Source organism: Narcine bancroftii, chromosome 2 (genome assembly GCF_036971445.1).
Source record: "Narcine bancroftii isolate sNarBan1 chromosome 2, sNarBan1.hap1, whole genome shotgun sequence".
Classification (NCBI taxonomy): domain Eukaryota; kingdom Metazoa; phylum Chordata; class Chondrichthyes; order Torpediniformes; family Narcinidae; genus Narcine; species Narcine bancroftii.
This window is the reverse complement of record NC_091470.1, coordinates 248,749,331-248,766,453: the sequence shown is the minus strand read 5'-3', so window position 1 is coordinate 248,766,453 and position 17,123 is coordinate 248,749,331. Positions and strand designations below refer to the sequence as shown.

Genomic DNA, 17,123 nt, shown 5'->3' with positions numbered 1-17,123 from the left:
AATACAAGATTCAATGTCCAACTCAACCAAGATGTTTAAATTACTAAATCATTATTCACCACATCATAAAAATGATGCATCACAGAAGGAGCATTTGTGCTAGTTTTTCAGCAGGTCAATGACGATTCCCAATTGCTTCAATTATTTTCCCCTTAAAGCATTTTGTTTGTACCCAATCACTCTGAAAATTATGACAACCTTCCTCCACCATCTTGTTTATCACACAAGAGTATCTTCATGATGACTTTGGTTGCTCAATCAATGGCCCAATGGTTACCAACTTGTGATACTGGATGAAATTTATTCATAATTACTTCAGAAAATTGTATGAATATCATTAGTCACCCCAGACGTACCAAAGGACTAACAGAATAGATTTTCTCTGATCTTGGTCTTACCAGGATACAACATCATTTTTTTCACTACATCCACATTCTCTTTGCCTGACAGTTTTTCCAGGCGCTGTTGGTGTGATTGTGGAGCAGGAGACTGAGTTGGTTGAAGGGGGGTACTCTGCACATCCTGGGACTGACTTCGGGATAACATAGGTCTTGGCTGGCCAGACTCAGACTGATGAGCTTGTATAGGAATGGTAGTGAGCCCACTGTTTTCTAAGGCTTGCTGCAATTGAATTTAAAAGTTAATTTATAAAAATAAAACTACATTTCAAAGCTAATAAAAACATCACATTACATAAATGAGAAAAGACTGGTTAATGAGATCCAATTCAGAATACATGGCAAGTATATCTGTGACAGCAATGCAACCAAAATATTTTTAATTGCACTTTGTTAAGAATTTCAAGAGGAATTTCCAGTAAAAGGGCTGCATTAATAAGAAGGTCTACATTCAGCCATGAGATTTTATAACCTTTTTTAAAATGGCTAACAAATCGGTATTTTTTTCCAGAATAATCCAGGAGACCAACATTCTATTTTAGGTCATCAGTTTATTTGTTATCTCCAGGATTTTTTTTAGAAAATAAAGATGGTGCCTTTTTCATTGTTACTTGCCTGTCAGCTCAAAGATCGGAAGCTGGTTTGGCATTGCAAAACTAATTCTACAGTTGGTCAAGTGGAGATGGAGAACTCACTTGCAAGATGTCTTGATTAATACTGCCCTCTATGGTGATTTGCTGCACTGGCTGCTGAGATTGAGGCCCCTCTCCAGTCACCTGCTCCGAAAGCTCCAAGAGCTGCTGAATAACATCAGTCACTGCTTGTGCTCCTTCATGTCCTCCGACTGAGGTCACTGGTGATGATCCAACTGCCTGTCAATGAAATTTAAAGCGCATAAGCAAATAAAACCTAGTTTATAATTCACACCTGGCTAATATTCATCGCTTTTAGAAAACACTGGCCCAACCTCAGATGGAATAGTGCACTCAATTCTGGCTTCCTATTATAGGAATAATGAAATAACATTAGAGTCGGCCCAGAAAAATAATAACAGGGTTTATGGGTTGAAGGACAATATTTTCATGGCTAGATTGGAGAAGTTGGAACTGCTTCCTTTAGAGGTGGCAACCAGTGCAAAGTACAGACTGAGCCAACATTTTAGTTTAAAGGACTTTTTATTTAAAGTAACTTCGAAGCTCTTTGGCACAAGGGTTCTGGCTAATACCCAAGGGCTGAAAATGGAAGAAAGATTTTTTTACATAAAAAGGCTGGAGAGATCTGATAAAGGTATTCAAAATGGTGAGTATTCTGAGCAGAGTGGATAATAGGAGGTTCTTCCCCCATTGGATTGAATGAGGATTAGCAGTAACACATATACAGCATAGAAACAGCCCCTTCAACCCACCATGTCCAGGCCAGCCACAAAATACTACGCTAATACGATTTTTAGCACTCATCCCGTAGCCTTCTATACTTGACATTTCAAGTATTGAACTAAACGCTTCTTCAATATTGTGCAAATATCCGCCTTCATCACCTCACATTCTTCTTCACAATCCCTCAAAAATAATATTCCCTGTTTCCTTAAATCTACACCCACTTGTTATAGGCACCTATTTTTAAGGGCAAGTTTCTCACAATCTACAAGATGCCTCAGTTTTTTTTTTGCAAAGTTCTTCCCCTTTCCCCTCACTCCTACACACCATCCCACCTCCTCCCCCCCCCTCCCCCAACCATCAGCCTTCTCTGATCCAAGAGAAACCCACCCAGTCTATCCGGTCCACCATCAAACTCAAAATGCTTCAGTCCAGGCAACATCTTCATGAATTTTCTGCACCCTCTCCTGTGCAATCACATTCTTCCTATCGTATGGAGACCAGAAGTGCTAAGGTATAAAGGGAAGGGAATTAGTAGTGTCATATGGAAAAATTACTTTTGCGCAGCATGTGGTTGGAATTTGGAACACATTGGCTGTAGGCATGGGGAAGGTAGGCTCTGTTTTTATCCTTTAAGAGGGAAATTAGGTACAAAATGACAATAAAAAAAATGAAAAACTACAAAGATGAAATGAATTTCTCTGTTAGAGTTGGTGGGCTGAATATCATCTTCCTCTGCTGTAACCAGTCTATGATTAAAAATAACAAATTCTCTCATTGTTCTCCCTCTGAAAGTTAGCCTTTTAATGCCCATTCAAGTGAAATGGGCTCACAGATCCCTGGCATCAAAGCAGGAAAACAGTTGTGTTGCACAAATGCAGGAGGATTGTAGCAAACTAATCCTGAAGCTCCTCGCCTTTGCTCTGGACTATCTGATCTCTCCTGTAACTCTACAATTTTGCAATGTGTTTCACTTGCTGTACAATTCATGGGATGTCCAGTTTGACTGCTCATACTAAAAACAAAAACTTTCTCACGGCACCTTGATACATATGACAATAAATCTCAATAACGTATGGAGAGTTCAGCAACAGAAATTGCTCGTGGAACTTGCCCAGCAAATTTGGGATCTTCACATTCATATAGGGATCCCAAAACTTACAGATATTTATAAAATGCTAGCAATTGTTTTGCAAGAGTAACATGCAAAGCTGCCGGAAAAAAACTAGTCGAGATAACACCATGCTGTAATATGAGTTTGGGGAGTAAAGCCACCAAACTCAACCTTCGTTGTCATTACTCCCGCAACTGCTGAGAAAGAGAAAGAGGAAGGCTTAAAGGAAACACTTTCCATGATTGAGCAAATAAAACTTTGATCGCATAGCACCTGGTGATGGAAAGTGACTTAGTCACTATATATCAATGACTAGGAAGATTTATTGTGTACCTATTTTTATATATTTGTATTGAGAAAAATGTGGACAGATTATAAATATTACTATCCTCAATCTCAATACATTTATGATATAAAAATATAGATATCTATATATATGTATATATCAATTTTGCCAGTGATAAATTGCAGTAACCTTCAATTTGCATGCATGCACAGACACCAGAACTAAACGTCCTGACATAATCTCCTTTCAAATAATAACTGAAGAACATTTATCAAATTATAGGAAATTCTGACTGCATAAAAGGCTAATTTATAATGTAGGTCAATCTATATTACTATCTACACATTTGTATAGGTGAAAACAGAATAATTGGGCAATTATTCTATATAATGGAATTGATGTCAGAGACAAAGGCACAATTCTAGATAATGGAAATGTGGCAGATAATGTAGGTTTTTCAGATGCTATTTAATGCAAAAAGTTAAATCACAGAAGATTACATGCAACTCACTGCACATATGTCTCCAAGGGTCAGAAAGCAATTGTAAATCTTATCTTAAACTCAATTACAGAGAGGCAGTCTATTCAGCCTATCAGGATTTTGCAGGATCTCATGGGAGCAATCTTATTTCTTCCATTCCCTCTCTTCTTATTTTCCAGCTTCACTGCAACTTCTTTTCTCTCATACCTGCCCTGTTGATTCTTTTTGTCTTACTAAGGATACAGTTACCAAAGAGTCTACCTATTGATTTTGGGGTGTGGAAGTAAAATGGTGCAACCAAAGTAGCCACATTGAAGTTTTCACCCAGAATCAGGAATGAACCGAGGTCCTAGAAGCTGTGCAGCAGCAATACCAACTGCCTCCCAGGAGTTTTACAAGGGTGGAATTGAGTACTTTCCTCTGGAAGTGGTTTTGTTTTCTAATATTATTACTAATTTGGCTAAAGGCACAAAAGAAATGACATTGAAGTAATAGAACATAGAAGAGTACATCACAGGAACAGCCCCACGACCCACCATGGCTGTGCTGAACATGATGCCAAATTAAAATATTTTCTGACTATATATCACCCATGTTTTTCCATTCCTAGTATATTTGTGTTCAAGTAAAACCTTCTTAAACACTAAAATTATCATATCTGCTTCCATCTAGGCACCTACCATTTCTTGTGTAAAATATCTGCTCTGCACATCTTCTTTAAACTTTTCCCTCTCATCTAACAAGTTGAACTATTAGAGATTGTAACATATTGAGGGGGGGGGGGGGGGGGGCTTGGCATAGATCATACAAGAAGGTTGTCAGAGGGACAGCAGACAACTAGTGCAGAGATGTGGATGTTACACAATAGCAAATTGCTCACAACATACGAGAAGTACCATAAGATCTGCTGTAATCTTCTGCCACTTGTACAGACCTGTCCCACTTCATCCTCTTCTAAAACCCTTCACCGCTTAACTTGCCTGTGAACAGAAGCTTCTTCGTGCTTCTCTTCCTATCCCCACTCTCTATTCTCCATAAAGTGGCATTGCACAGCTATGGTATTTTCACAAATGGAATGTCCAATTCTGGCCAGAGCTGAGGAACTGCATCCTTCAGCAAATACAAATGATGATTATGAAATCAAACAAATCTAATTACCGGTACATGGTGCGCAGTATCACTTATTACTCGCGAGGATTCCGATCCATCTGAGTGCACCCTGCTGATGTGTGCATTAAGGCTGCCCAGTTTTCGAAACACACAGCTACACTCCTCGCACTGGTAAGCTGGCTGGTCCCCATCTTTTACCTGTGCCCGAATGAAAATGAAAGCAATTTCAGGAAAAAGTAAAAGCTGCCATTTAAACAAGCACAGTTATTTACTCCCAATGACCACTTAATACAAGATACTAAATTAGAACAACCTTCTGCATTTGTGCTAATTATAATCTTCGTTACAAGTAAACCAGAAGAAGAATAATGCTACACAGGAGCACACTATCCATTAAAGACAGCATGGAATTCTAATAGCATTCTTGCAAGCAAATCTGTTTGCCAATTCCGTCGAAACACGGTGCTGATGATGTTGGTGGTTGGCTGACCAATTCTGTATGGAACTGCCAGCTACATTCAATGCACATGCAAGTACCTTTTTCATCTGCACATTTTGATTACAGGCAATTCTACACTCAAGTGAACAGGGTGGGAGGGAGGCAGAGAGATACAAATCACACTTGGCCATTCAATTTCATGTCATCTAGAGCTACTGCATCTGGTGTGACTTCATTCATTCTCAAGTTGATCAGCTCCAGGATAGCATTTGCCCAGGCACTACCTGACATACAAAATGTTCCAGAGTTTTGCACTGATCCAACAGTGGTCTTCACAACAGGATTTCTGAGATACTAAGTGAAAGAGCTTCTTCAGTGACGGACGAATCCAAGCCCCCCCAAAAGCAGCTGCTGAGTAAAGGTGGGGGTAAAACACTAAAGTCTGCAAAGGCAGTGAATGAAGTAAAACCACAATGCTGGAGAAACTCAGCAGGTCAGTGTACATAATCTTTTATCCGAAATTCTGAAATCCGAAACCTACGAAAACCAAACATTTTTTTCTAAGGATGTCACCTGCACATCAAAGCTCGCATTTAGTGCCAAACGTGACTCGACATGACCCACCCCCATCCAGCGCCTTATCTCAGATCTCCTACCACTGACATGCCTCTGCTGCTCATGGATTTTGAAGAGTGTGAAAATGTCAAAAAGTGCTGCCGAGTCCCCTATAGGTAACAGAGAGAAGCTAAAGGAGAGTTACTACAGAAGCTTGACGCAAGGTATCTGTGCGGAGCGTTACTGAAGATCATGATGTGGGAACTACCACCATATAGGACTTAAAGAAGCATAAAGATGTTATTGAAGTTTTACATTGATAGTGATGACCAGAAATTAATGAAAAATAGGAAAACATTGCATAGGGCAAAAACGTCTGATTGAGTGGGCTCAACAATGAAGAAATATACATATACCACTGACTGGTTTGATTATCAAGAGTCAAGATAGAAAATTCCATGAAGAACCAGTTTATATTTGAATTTTTAATGTATATTTTACTTAAAAATAAAAAGTACTCTAGTAATTTTATGGTCTATCTTTATCTCACTTCATTTACCAAACCCTCCCATCCAGTGCAACCGCAACCCTCCAATGTCCAGCACTACTGGGCCCTCCCTCCCCCCCTACCACCATCCAGAGACCCTTCTAGTTTGAGTGTGCCTTTGTTTTGTGCAAATCTGAAAACAGCGCAATTACTTAACTCCAAAAAATTCTGAATTTCAAAAAGGGTCTGATCCCTTCATCAAGGTATGAGAAAAATGTAGGCATGTGCCCGAGCAAGATGGTGGGGTGGTGGGGGGGGGGGGGGGTGGTGGGGGGGGGGGGGGGGTGGTGGGTGTGCAGTGAAGAGGGGCGGGGAGGAGCAGTCCCATGGACGAGGTAATAGGTGGATAAGGGACAACTACAACTACACTCCTTCACACCTAGTCCCCTGCAAGGATTCTATTCCTTCCTCTCAATTTCTCCGTCTCCATCATATCTGTTCCTAAGATGAGGTCTTCCAGTTCAGATCATCTGAAATGTCCTCCTTCTTTTAAAAATGTTGCTGCCCCTCCACCATCATCAACTCTGCCCTGACCCATATCTCCACTATTTCCTACTCTTCTGCCCTGGATCCCCCTGCCTCCAGAGGCAACAAAAACAGGATTCCAAAACATTGGCTATGTATCTCACCAACCACACCAACCAGCCTCTGCATCTAACACATTATCCTCCATAATTTCCGTAACCTTCAAAATGATCCCAGCACCAGACACATCTTCCCCTCTTCTTCCCTCTCTGCCTTCTGCAAGAACTCTGTGGCTCCCTCATCCACTCATCCCTTCCCATTAATTGCCCCCTTAGTACCTTCCCATGCAGCCGCAGGAAGTGCCTCACTTGCGCCATAACTCTTCCCTCACCACCATTCAGGGCCCCAAATAGTCTTTCTGAGTGAAGCAACACATCCCTTGTGAATCCACAGGAGTCATCCACTGCATCCGGTGCTCCAGTTGTGGCCTTCTCTACATTGAAGAGACTGGAAGTTCACTTTGCTGAGCACCCTCACTCTGTTTGCATCAACAACAGGGATTCCCACTGGCCAAACATTTTGATTCTACACCACACTCCCGTGCTGACATCTCTGTCCGTAGCCTCGTACTGCCAAACCAAGATCGCCCGCAAATTGGAGGAGCCAACCTAATTTTCCGTCTGGGGACTCTCCAACTGAATGGCATTAACATTGACTTCCCTGGTTTCAGCTAATCTACTCCCCACTTTTCCCTCTCTTCCCCATCCCTCTGTCTTCTTTCCTCTACCTCTCCACCCCTTTCCTTCTCCATTCACAGAGCCATTCCCCCTCTCCTTGTTTGCTGGTTCATCCACCTTCCCTTATCCACATATTATCTCGTCTGTGGTCCTCCACCTGCTCCTCCCAACCCCCACCATTTTGTTTGGGTGCCCACCTACATTTTGCTCATACCTTGATGAAGGCCTCAAGTCCAAAACATTGGCTATGTATCTTTACTTTTGCTATACAAAGTGCACTGTTTGACCTGCTGTGTTTCTCCAGCAAAGTGTGTTTGCTGACTAATGGTCTCCATGTCTAGCTATATCCATGCACAACAATCTAGCTAATTGTCAAACACAACTATTTCACTGCTACTGGAGTACAAGAAAGCAATGGGACCCGCAGCAGAGACAATCCTAGCAGCTGGTATTTCATGAAATCATGGAAGATGCGGTCTGCATTCTAATACAGTGGAACCCTGAAATAATGCAATAGTTTGGGTCCAAAAAAACTGCATCGCGAAAAAGCGGCATCACGCTAAATCGGGATTTCAATAAATGGTTGCAGTTACAGTTGAAATTAAAACACAAAGTAATTTTAAGTAAACCAACCGTCCCACTCCCAGCGGTGCCTGATGCCAGAGTCCAATGACTCATTGCATTATATCTGGATTCACGTTAAATCGGGGTTCCACTGTACATTTAACTCTTCTGCCACTCATACAGACCTGGCCCACTTCTTCCTCTTAGGAAGCCATTCATTGCCTTGCTTGTCTGCAAACAAGAGGTTCTTAGTGTTCTCTACCCATCACCACACTCTGTACTGCATTCTAAGTGGTGATTCATAGGCTGTGGGTTAAAGTAAGATGGAGTCGAACTTCATGACTTCCCACCCAAAATCTAATTAGGGTCCAGATCAATAGGAGCATATGGTCGTACAGCTCAGCAAGGGGCCCTTCAATCCATGATGTCCATACCAATCATTTTACCCATCCATACTAATCCCATATGCCGGTATTAGGTCTGTATCCTTCTGTGCCTTGCATATTCTTGGTGTTTTTAAAGATCAAGATTGCATCTTATTCCACCTCCTCTGGCAGGTCAATCCAGGTATCAACCAGTCTCTTTGTAACAAAAAAAGATCAGATTCCTCAAACATGACTTTCTTAAAAAAATTATGTTCTACTCATTATTTATATTTTTATAGTTCACTATTAATATTAGAAATTAATCAAAAAATGAAAATAAAATGAAAACTAAAATTACAAATGTGTACTAAAGTATTTGAGCAGAAATTAAATTAATCAAGAAGGGCCCAAAAGAAAGTTACAGCACAAGTATCAGAGATCAGTTATGCTACAAGAATCAGCTTTATTTTGTACATTTGCATTTACTACTTAAACCACCATAACTCCTTGTTTTTTTACATCCTTACAATTAAGCATTCTAATTGAACTAGCTATTGCATTTCAAGAGCTAATTAAAACTTTAAATTTTCTTCTTGAGTACAGCAGAGCCAGACAAGTGGTTGCTGAAGGAGTGAACAGAGGGAAAAAAAAGCAAAACCTATTTACTCCCTATTTTCCAATGAACAATTTTGGAAATTTAAATTCTCATAATCGGCTGTGTTCCAGCTCCTATCTTGTGTGCATCCCTGATTTCCTTTGCTCCACTAGTGGTTGATTTTCCTCAAGCTCTGAAGTCAAGCTATCACCATCTCTCTCACTCCCTTTTCCTTCCTTTAAGATGCTCCCCAATACCTTTACCTGTCCTAATTATGGAGCAAAACAAAATTTAGTAAATCATCTGTAATTGGCTATCAACAATTTTACGGTACTGAAAATGCAGCAAAACACAAATTGTGACTGAGTGTATTATTTTTTAAAAGTGAAATTATGCAGGTGTGCTGGTTCTATATTAGTTCAGCATAGTTACACATAGCCCCTGGTTTCAATGGATGTTGGATGCATCAAAGACAAAGTACAAACAGAAAGAAAATGCATTCACAACTGAAAGGGAAATTTCTGAAATTAAATGGTATCTTTCATCCTATTTCAATATTGATTTGGGTGTACCACAGTTGGATTTTGGAATTTTATTCCAGAACCAATAATATACTTGTTTTGGAATTCATTATTAATTGTCTCTGCAGGGAATAATTGAAGGTTATGAAACTGATGACTAACAGTCAAAATAGCTAAGCAAAGAGTCTTAGAAAACACACCAAGTTAAAATTATTGCAAAATGGAAAGTTTAGACATTATAAAGCAGAGTTTTGCACAATTTAGCCAAATTTAACATATTTTGAATTTCAGTAAAGCTATGAAGAAGTCAGGCTAAAAGCCTTGTTAACCATGATGTATATGCCATTACCTCAGTGTGAACCCTTTGTATATGCGCTCGTAGATTGCCTCTCTGTGAGAATGAAGCTGGGCAAAAGACACAAAAATGTGGTTTTTCCCCAGTATGTTTGATCATGTGAATCTGCAGTGCTCCTTTCTGGTTGAAAGCCTTTCCACAATTACCACATTTAAATGGCCGTTCACCTACAATAACCGAATAAAAGTCAGTAAGCACAGAAACATATGCAGCAAAATAATGACATACATTGTATTAAGTACTAATTCTATGGTAATAAAATTGCACACTACAGTGAGTTAATGAAACGTTAAAACTTTAGGTGTACCTTTACTGGGTTAATCATATTACAGTAGTAATACTGTATGTTAATTCATGGCTGTTTATTCACAAGAATTACTGCAACAAGTATCACAAGGTTCCCAATTAAATGCACCCGCAATTAAACAAGTTACTGACAGACGCTGGTTTATAAATACTAATAATGAAAAATGTTCCGCCATCTAAATAAAATGATAGCAATTTGCATTAATTAAATTGTTTCTACATGGCATATTTAATGATTAACTGTATTTCATTGCAGAAGATACCAAAAACAAAACTGGCTCAGAAGCAAGTGAAATATCTTTTTTTTTTATTTTTTTTTTCATACTGTGAACCATATTAATCAAAATACACACAAATATTTCCCTCTTAAACATACACAGTGTCATTTTCTCCTCTTTTTTCCCCCTTCCTTCCCTCCCTCCCTCCCACCCCCCTCCAAGCCCATTAAACATTCTCGCACCAACCCTCTTTTCAATCTTCTTCAGCATGATGCTGAACCAAGCCATGAAAGACCTCAACAATGAAGACGCTGTTTACATTCGGTACCGCACGGATGGCAGTCTCTTCAATCTGAGGCGCCTGCAAGCTCACACCAAGACACAAGAGAAACTTGTCCATGAACTACTCTTTGCAGACGATGCCGCTTTAGTTGCCCATTCAGAGCCAGCTCTTCAGCGCTTGATGTCCTGTTTTGCGGAAACTGCCAAAATGTTTGGCCTGGAAGTCAGCCTGAAGAAAACGGAGGTCCTCCATCAGCCAGCTCCCAACCATGACTACCAGCCTCTCCACATCTCCATCGGGCACACAAAACTCAACCAGTTTACCTATCTCGGCTGCACCATTTCATCAGATGCAAGGATCGACAACGAGATAGACAACAGACTCGCCAAGGCAAATAGCGCCTTCGGAAGACTACACAAAAGAGTCTGGAAAAACAACCAACTGAAAAACCTCACAAAGATAAGTGTATACAGAGCCGTTGTCATACCCACACTCCTGTTCGGCTCCGAATCATGGGTCCTCTACTGGCATCACCTACGGCTCCTAGAACGCTTCCACCAGCATTGTCTCCACTCCATCCTCAACATTCATTGGAGCGACTTCATCCCTAACATCGAAGTACTCGAGATGGCAGAGGCCGACAGCATCGAGTCCACGCTGCTGAAGATCCAGCTGCGCTGGGTGGGTCACGTCTCCAGAATGGAGGACCATTGCCTTCCCAAGATCGTGTTATATGGTGAGCTCTCCACTGGCCACCATGACAGAGGTGCACCAAAGAAGAGGTACAAGGACTGCCTAAAGAAATCTCTTGGTGCCTGCCACATTGACCACCGCCAGTGGGCTGATATCGCCTCAAACCGTGCATCTTGGCGCCTCACAGTTCGGCGGGCAGCAACCTCCTTTGAAGAAGACCGCAGAGCCCACCTCACTGACAAAATACAAAGGAGGAAAAACCCAATACCCAACCCCAACCAACCAATTTTCCCCTGCAACCGCTGCAACCGTGTCAGCCTGTCCCGCATCGGACTTGTCAGCCACAATCGAGCCTGCAGCTGACGTGGACTTTTACCCCCTCTATAAATCTTCGTCCGCGAAGCCAAGCCAGAAGAAGACATACAATAAACCCATTAAACAATGTCATCACACAATGAGAATAAACAAGAAAATTGTGTCATCATCTACTTTTACACACCGGGTCAGTTCATTTTGTCTTCTTCTCATTCTATCATTTTAGGGGGTGGAGGTCCGAGGCAAGTCCTCTCAGTTGTGTTCCATGTACGATTCCCAAATTTGTTCAAATAATGTGACTTTATTTTTTAAATTATATGTTATTTTTTTCCAATGGACTACATTTATTCATTTCCATGTACCATTGCTGTTCTCTCAGGCTCTCTTCTGATTTCCAAGTTCACATTTTACATTTTATCTTTCTTGTGCTTCATCCAGTTTGAGGCCTAATTCTTTACTTCTTATATTACAGAAGAAAGATCTCTGGATTTTTTGGTATGTTGCTTTTTATGATTTTATTTAATATCTGATTTAGATCCTCTCAAAATTTATTCACTTTCTCACATGCCCAAATTGCATGTACTGTTGTTCCCATTTCCTTCTTACAATGAAAACATCTATCTGATACTGTTGGATCCCATTTATTTAACTTTTGGGGCATGATATATAGCCTGTGTAACCAATTATATTGTATCATGCATAACCTCTTGTTTATTATATTTCTCATAGTTCCAGAGCATAACTTTTCCCATATTTCATTTTTTATCTTTAGGTTTAAATCTTTTTCCCACTTTTGTTTGGGTTTATAGCTTATTTCATCATTTTCTTTCTCTTGCAGCTTGATGTACATGTTTGTTATAAATCTTTTAATTATCATTGTGTCTGTAATCACATATTCTTTTTTTTTAATTTTTTTATTTTTCACACCATAAATCACATTGACCATGATACATATATTTTCCTTTTCAAATATATACAGTGTCATTTTCTCCCCCCCCCTCCTCCCATCCCACCCTCCCTACCTCCCATCACACCCTCCCTACCTCCCCCCCCATCCATTTAAAGTACAAAATCTAAGATACATTAAACCAGTCAAACAATGCTGTCATTCAATAAAAATAAACAAGAAATTCCACTGAGTCAATTCTTTTCATTTCCTTCTCCTTTCGTTAACTTAGGTAGTGAATGTCCCCGGTAGGTTTTCTCTATTGTGTTTCATGTAAGGCTCCCATATTTGTTCAAATATTTCAATATTATTTCTTAAACTATATGTTATTTTTTCTAATGGAATACATTTATTCATTTCTATATACCATTGTTGTATTTTCAAATTATCTTCCAATTTCCAGGTTAACATAATACATTTTTTTTGCTACGGCTAGAGCTATCTTAACAAATCTTTTTTGTGCACCATCCAAATCAATTCCAAATTCTTTGTTTTTTATGTTACTTAGGAGGAAGATCTCTGGATTTTTTGGTATATTGTTTTCTGTAATTTTATTTAATATTTGGTTTAGATCTTCCCAAAATTTTTCTACTTTCTCACATGTCCAGATTGTAATCACATATTCAAAGCTGCTTCCTTCTGGTAATCTCAGTCTGCTTCCCAATTTGTCCTTTAAGTAGGTTTTCAGTTGGTGGTATGCAAACATTGTACCATGAGTTATTCCATATTTGTACTTCATTTGTTCAAATGATAATAAATTATTTCCCAAAAAACAATTTTCTATTTGTTTAATTCCTTTTTTCTCCCATTCTCTTGAAGACTTTAAAGCATTCAATTTTAGAGGTTCAAAGGTTCTTTTTGTTGTCATTTAATAATACATTGAAAGTATAATATACATGATATACTTTAACTTTTGTCAGTTGTTAGGCAGATAAAGAGTTGGCATGAACATAGCCAGGTGGCCCTAAAAATAGGAAAAAGAAAAGTAAGAGAGAGTCCAATCTGATACACTGAGTGTCCGTGGATTCGCCTCCAGTGCTACTGCAGCTACACAGACTCCTGTTCAAACCTTCAGCAACCCAAGGTCCAGATCCAAACGATTAGGAAGGAAGTCTTCAGTGCCTGAGGCCCTTAGGGAGCCCTTCTTGCCTTCAGCACACTCTCCAATCTTGGTTCTGATACCTGGTTTCCATGAGCCAGTCTCCAGCAGCCTACAGCCTGTGTAGGGTCCTTCGCATAAATTGCCAGCAGCCCGCAGCATGTGTACGTCCTTCCAAGGAATGTCACCTACAGCACACAGCCTGCGTGGGTCCTTCAGACGTTGATTCCCTTGCTGGTCTGCTACCGTGGTCACCATCATGAATGGTCGTCTCCTACGCTTCTTCTTCTCAAAGGGCATGTTCTGTGTTCTCCTTGAATCTGGTGCCCCTGTGCCAATCCACTGCTCTCCCAGAGTCTGCAACCACTCGTGGGATGCTGACCGGCATAGGCAGCGCCATCATGGGCACAGACCACGTAGTTGCAAGATTTTTTTTAGAAACACACTATCGGTTCATTTAACGGGCCGTCTTAAAACCAACACACAAATTTTGATATTAGGACTGGCCAGGAGGTCCCTGCAGAGCATCTCTGCTCTCTGCTCTTCTATGTCTGCATCAGCAGCAGAGCTGCCGATACAGCAGATCCAGTAGTGATGCCAGTTTTAAAAAATATTTTACAACAGGTTATAGCAATGGTGGCAATTTAAAACAACTTTTACCATAACCTTCGTTCTGAAATAAATCCTTTCAGTTTTCACACTTTCAATTAACTTTCATAACTTCTTCAAATTCCACGAACAATTTCCCAGTTTAATCTGCGCCCTTACACCAAATAGGTTTTCCTTCGTATCTACTCACTGACAATGCAGCAGATAATTCATAACTATCAATTAGATTCTCAATGCATAAACTGGGGAGTAACATCAAGGGTTAGCAAGTGTCTGTTAAGCATGGTTAAATTAGTTCTTGGCATGCTGTTGGGTTTCTGGAGTAAAATGAAGTGAAAATTAATTTCCGATTGGGTAAAATTTTATGTCATCAAAATGCTTGGTTAGCTTTTTGTAAAGCTCGGGTCAATTGATTGGGGATTAATGATGGCTCTATAACAATTTCAAAATTTTTAAATAATAATCCATGAGAAAACACTCAAACGAAAAATTTCAAATATTTTTAGATGGTTCCATTGTAAAATATCCTAACCAATGCTCAATGCAAGTGACATGCATATTTCAATCCAAAAATGTACAATTATTAAAATTGAACAATGAAGGAACAGTTCCACAAGGGATGGTGAATATCTGAAGTTACCAGTAGAGGCAGATACATTAACAAATGTATTCTGATAAATAATCTCATAATAGCCTCACAGCATACCTCACCTGTATGTATTCTGATGTGTCGAATTAGCTGGCTGGGCTTCTGGAATGTTTTCCCACAATGCTCACAACGGTGAGAAAACCCTGATCGATCTACGTGTCGTTTATACTGCTTGGTACACAGGGATGACCTGGGGGTTAAGGGATGCAAAAAAAAAACTTATGGATATCATGCAACATCTTATGGAAAAATATTACAGTGTAAATCATCCAACATTTATAGGTAGGCATTCACCACAAAGATTTGCAGCATTTTAAGCAGTAACAATGAAAGGCTTAAATGACAAAGAAATGGTGCTGCATTCAACTGAAAATTGCATTTCCGTGTGCAAAAATGTGAAATATGCCACTTTAGATTTGAGAGTACTTTGGAAATGGAGAAAAGCAAGACGGCCAAGCAGATCCAGGTATATTATTCATTAAAATGCCATGTAATGGTCCAGAAAACATTTACAATGGAATACTAGCTTTTCTATCCATAGGATTGGGCTACCAAAGGAAGGAGTCATACTTTGTCAATATTCTGCAACAAAATCTGGAGTACTATGAGGAGCTATTGTTACCACAACTTTGCAAGTAAACATTGGGCTTGGAGAGTTGAATATAAATTTACTAAAGTGATACAAGGACTAAATATTGAATGAATTAACGTATATTTTGTCATATGTACAAAAAGTACAGTTAAAAGCTTCATTTTGCATGTTATCCAGTCAACTCAACTGATACATCAGGTAGTGAAGTAATAACAAATAAAAATATAAATAAGAGAACAGTGTAATATAACAGTCATCAAATAGTGTAGGGCACAGAGAAAAGTACAAGACAGTTAAGGAAATAAAATATAGCTTGAATTGATGAAATAAACATTAGTCATTAAAATTATGCAAATTTGCAACAACCCCAGTCACTCAGCAATCGACATTAATTTGTTGTTTTAGCTAGATGTCATATTTAATCTCGTCCAAGTTTGGAACACAAGAAAAAGCAGGAGTTAGCCAATCGGCCCCTGAGGATTGCCTTGCTATTCAAAAACATTATAGCTGTTTTAATGTTGATTTCAACCCCACTTTTCAGCTCTCTTTTTACATCCTTTGACTCCCTGTCAATCAACTGTCAATCATCTCTCCTTCAATATAGTGCCCTCCATAATGTTTGGGACAAAGATTTTTTTTTCCTTTTTTTTTGCCCCTGTGCTCTACAGTTTTTAATTTGTAATCAAACAATTCATATGTAATTAAAGTACCATTCCAGATTTTATTCAAGGTTATTTGTACATTTTGGTTTGACCACGTAGAAATTACAGAACTTTTTATATAGTCTCCTCATTTCAGAGCTCCATAATGTTTGTGAGTACTCAGGCATGTTTAATTGCTTTGTTGATGCAGGTATAAGAGAGCTAGGCTTGCTTCTAAGCTTTTGATCACCTTTGGAGATTGTAGTTGCCATTTTTCAACATGAGGACCAGAGTTGTGCCAATTAAAGTCAAAGAAGCCATTATGAGGCTGAAAAACAAGAATAAAACAGTAAAAGACATCCCCCAAACATTAGGATTACCAAAATTAACAGTTTGGAATATCATGCAAAGAAAGAACGTAGTGGTGAGCTCAGTAATTGTAAAGGGACTGGTATTCCAAGAAAGTCCTCCACTGTTAATGACGGAAGAATTCTCATCACAATGAAGAAAAATCCCCAAAATTATGTCTGACAGACCTGAAGCACTCTTCAGGGGGTAGGTGGGAATATGTCAATGACTACTGTCCGCATAAGACTTCAAGAACAGAAATACAGAGGCTGCATTGCTAGATGCAAACCTTGGTAAAGGTGGTATGCTTTGGATCTTGGGCAGTTCTTTTATACCTCCTCACTTTGCTCTTGCCATCACTCTGATACAGGTTAATCTTGATCTCATCTGTCCACAAGACCGTTTCTAGAATTTTGCAGGGTCTTTTACCATCCTTTCTGTGGCTAACTAGTAGTTTGCCTCTCAATTTCTGTTTATGAAGTCTTCTGCGGACAGTAGTAATTGACTTCTAAAAAA

At 39.4% G+C, this 17,123-nt stretch overlaps 1 protein-coding gene across 4 annotated transcripts in view; it reads right to left on the bottom strand.

Moving 5' to 3' along the window:
- LOC138755209 (zinc finger protein 236-like) overlaps window positions 1-17,123 on the bottom strand; it is a 160,014-nt gene that overhangs the window by 85,045 nt on the left and 57,846 nt on the right. For 3 of the 4 annotated variants that reach the window (XM_069920764.1, XM_069920763.1, XM_069920765.1), the window contains exons 5-9: window positions 15,089-15,216; window positions 9,903-10,075; window positions 4,814-4,963; window positions 1,094-1,270; window positions 399-621 (exon numbers count right to left, since the gene is read on the bottom strand). In XM_069920764.1, coding sequence (XP_069776865.1) covers window positions 399-621; window positions 1,094-1,270; window positions 4,814-4,963; window positions 9,903-10,075; window positions 15,089-15,216 — 851 coding nt within the window. Of the gene's footprint in view, window positions 1-398; window positions 622-1,093; window positions 1,271-2,164; window positions 2,274-4,813; window positions 4,964-9,902; window positions 10,076-15,088; window positions 15,217-17,123 lie in introns of those variants that run through there. The other variant, XM_069920766.1, reaches the window with a different exon arrangement.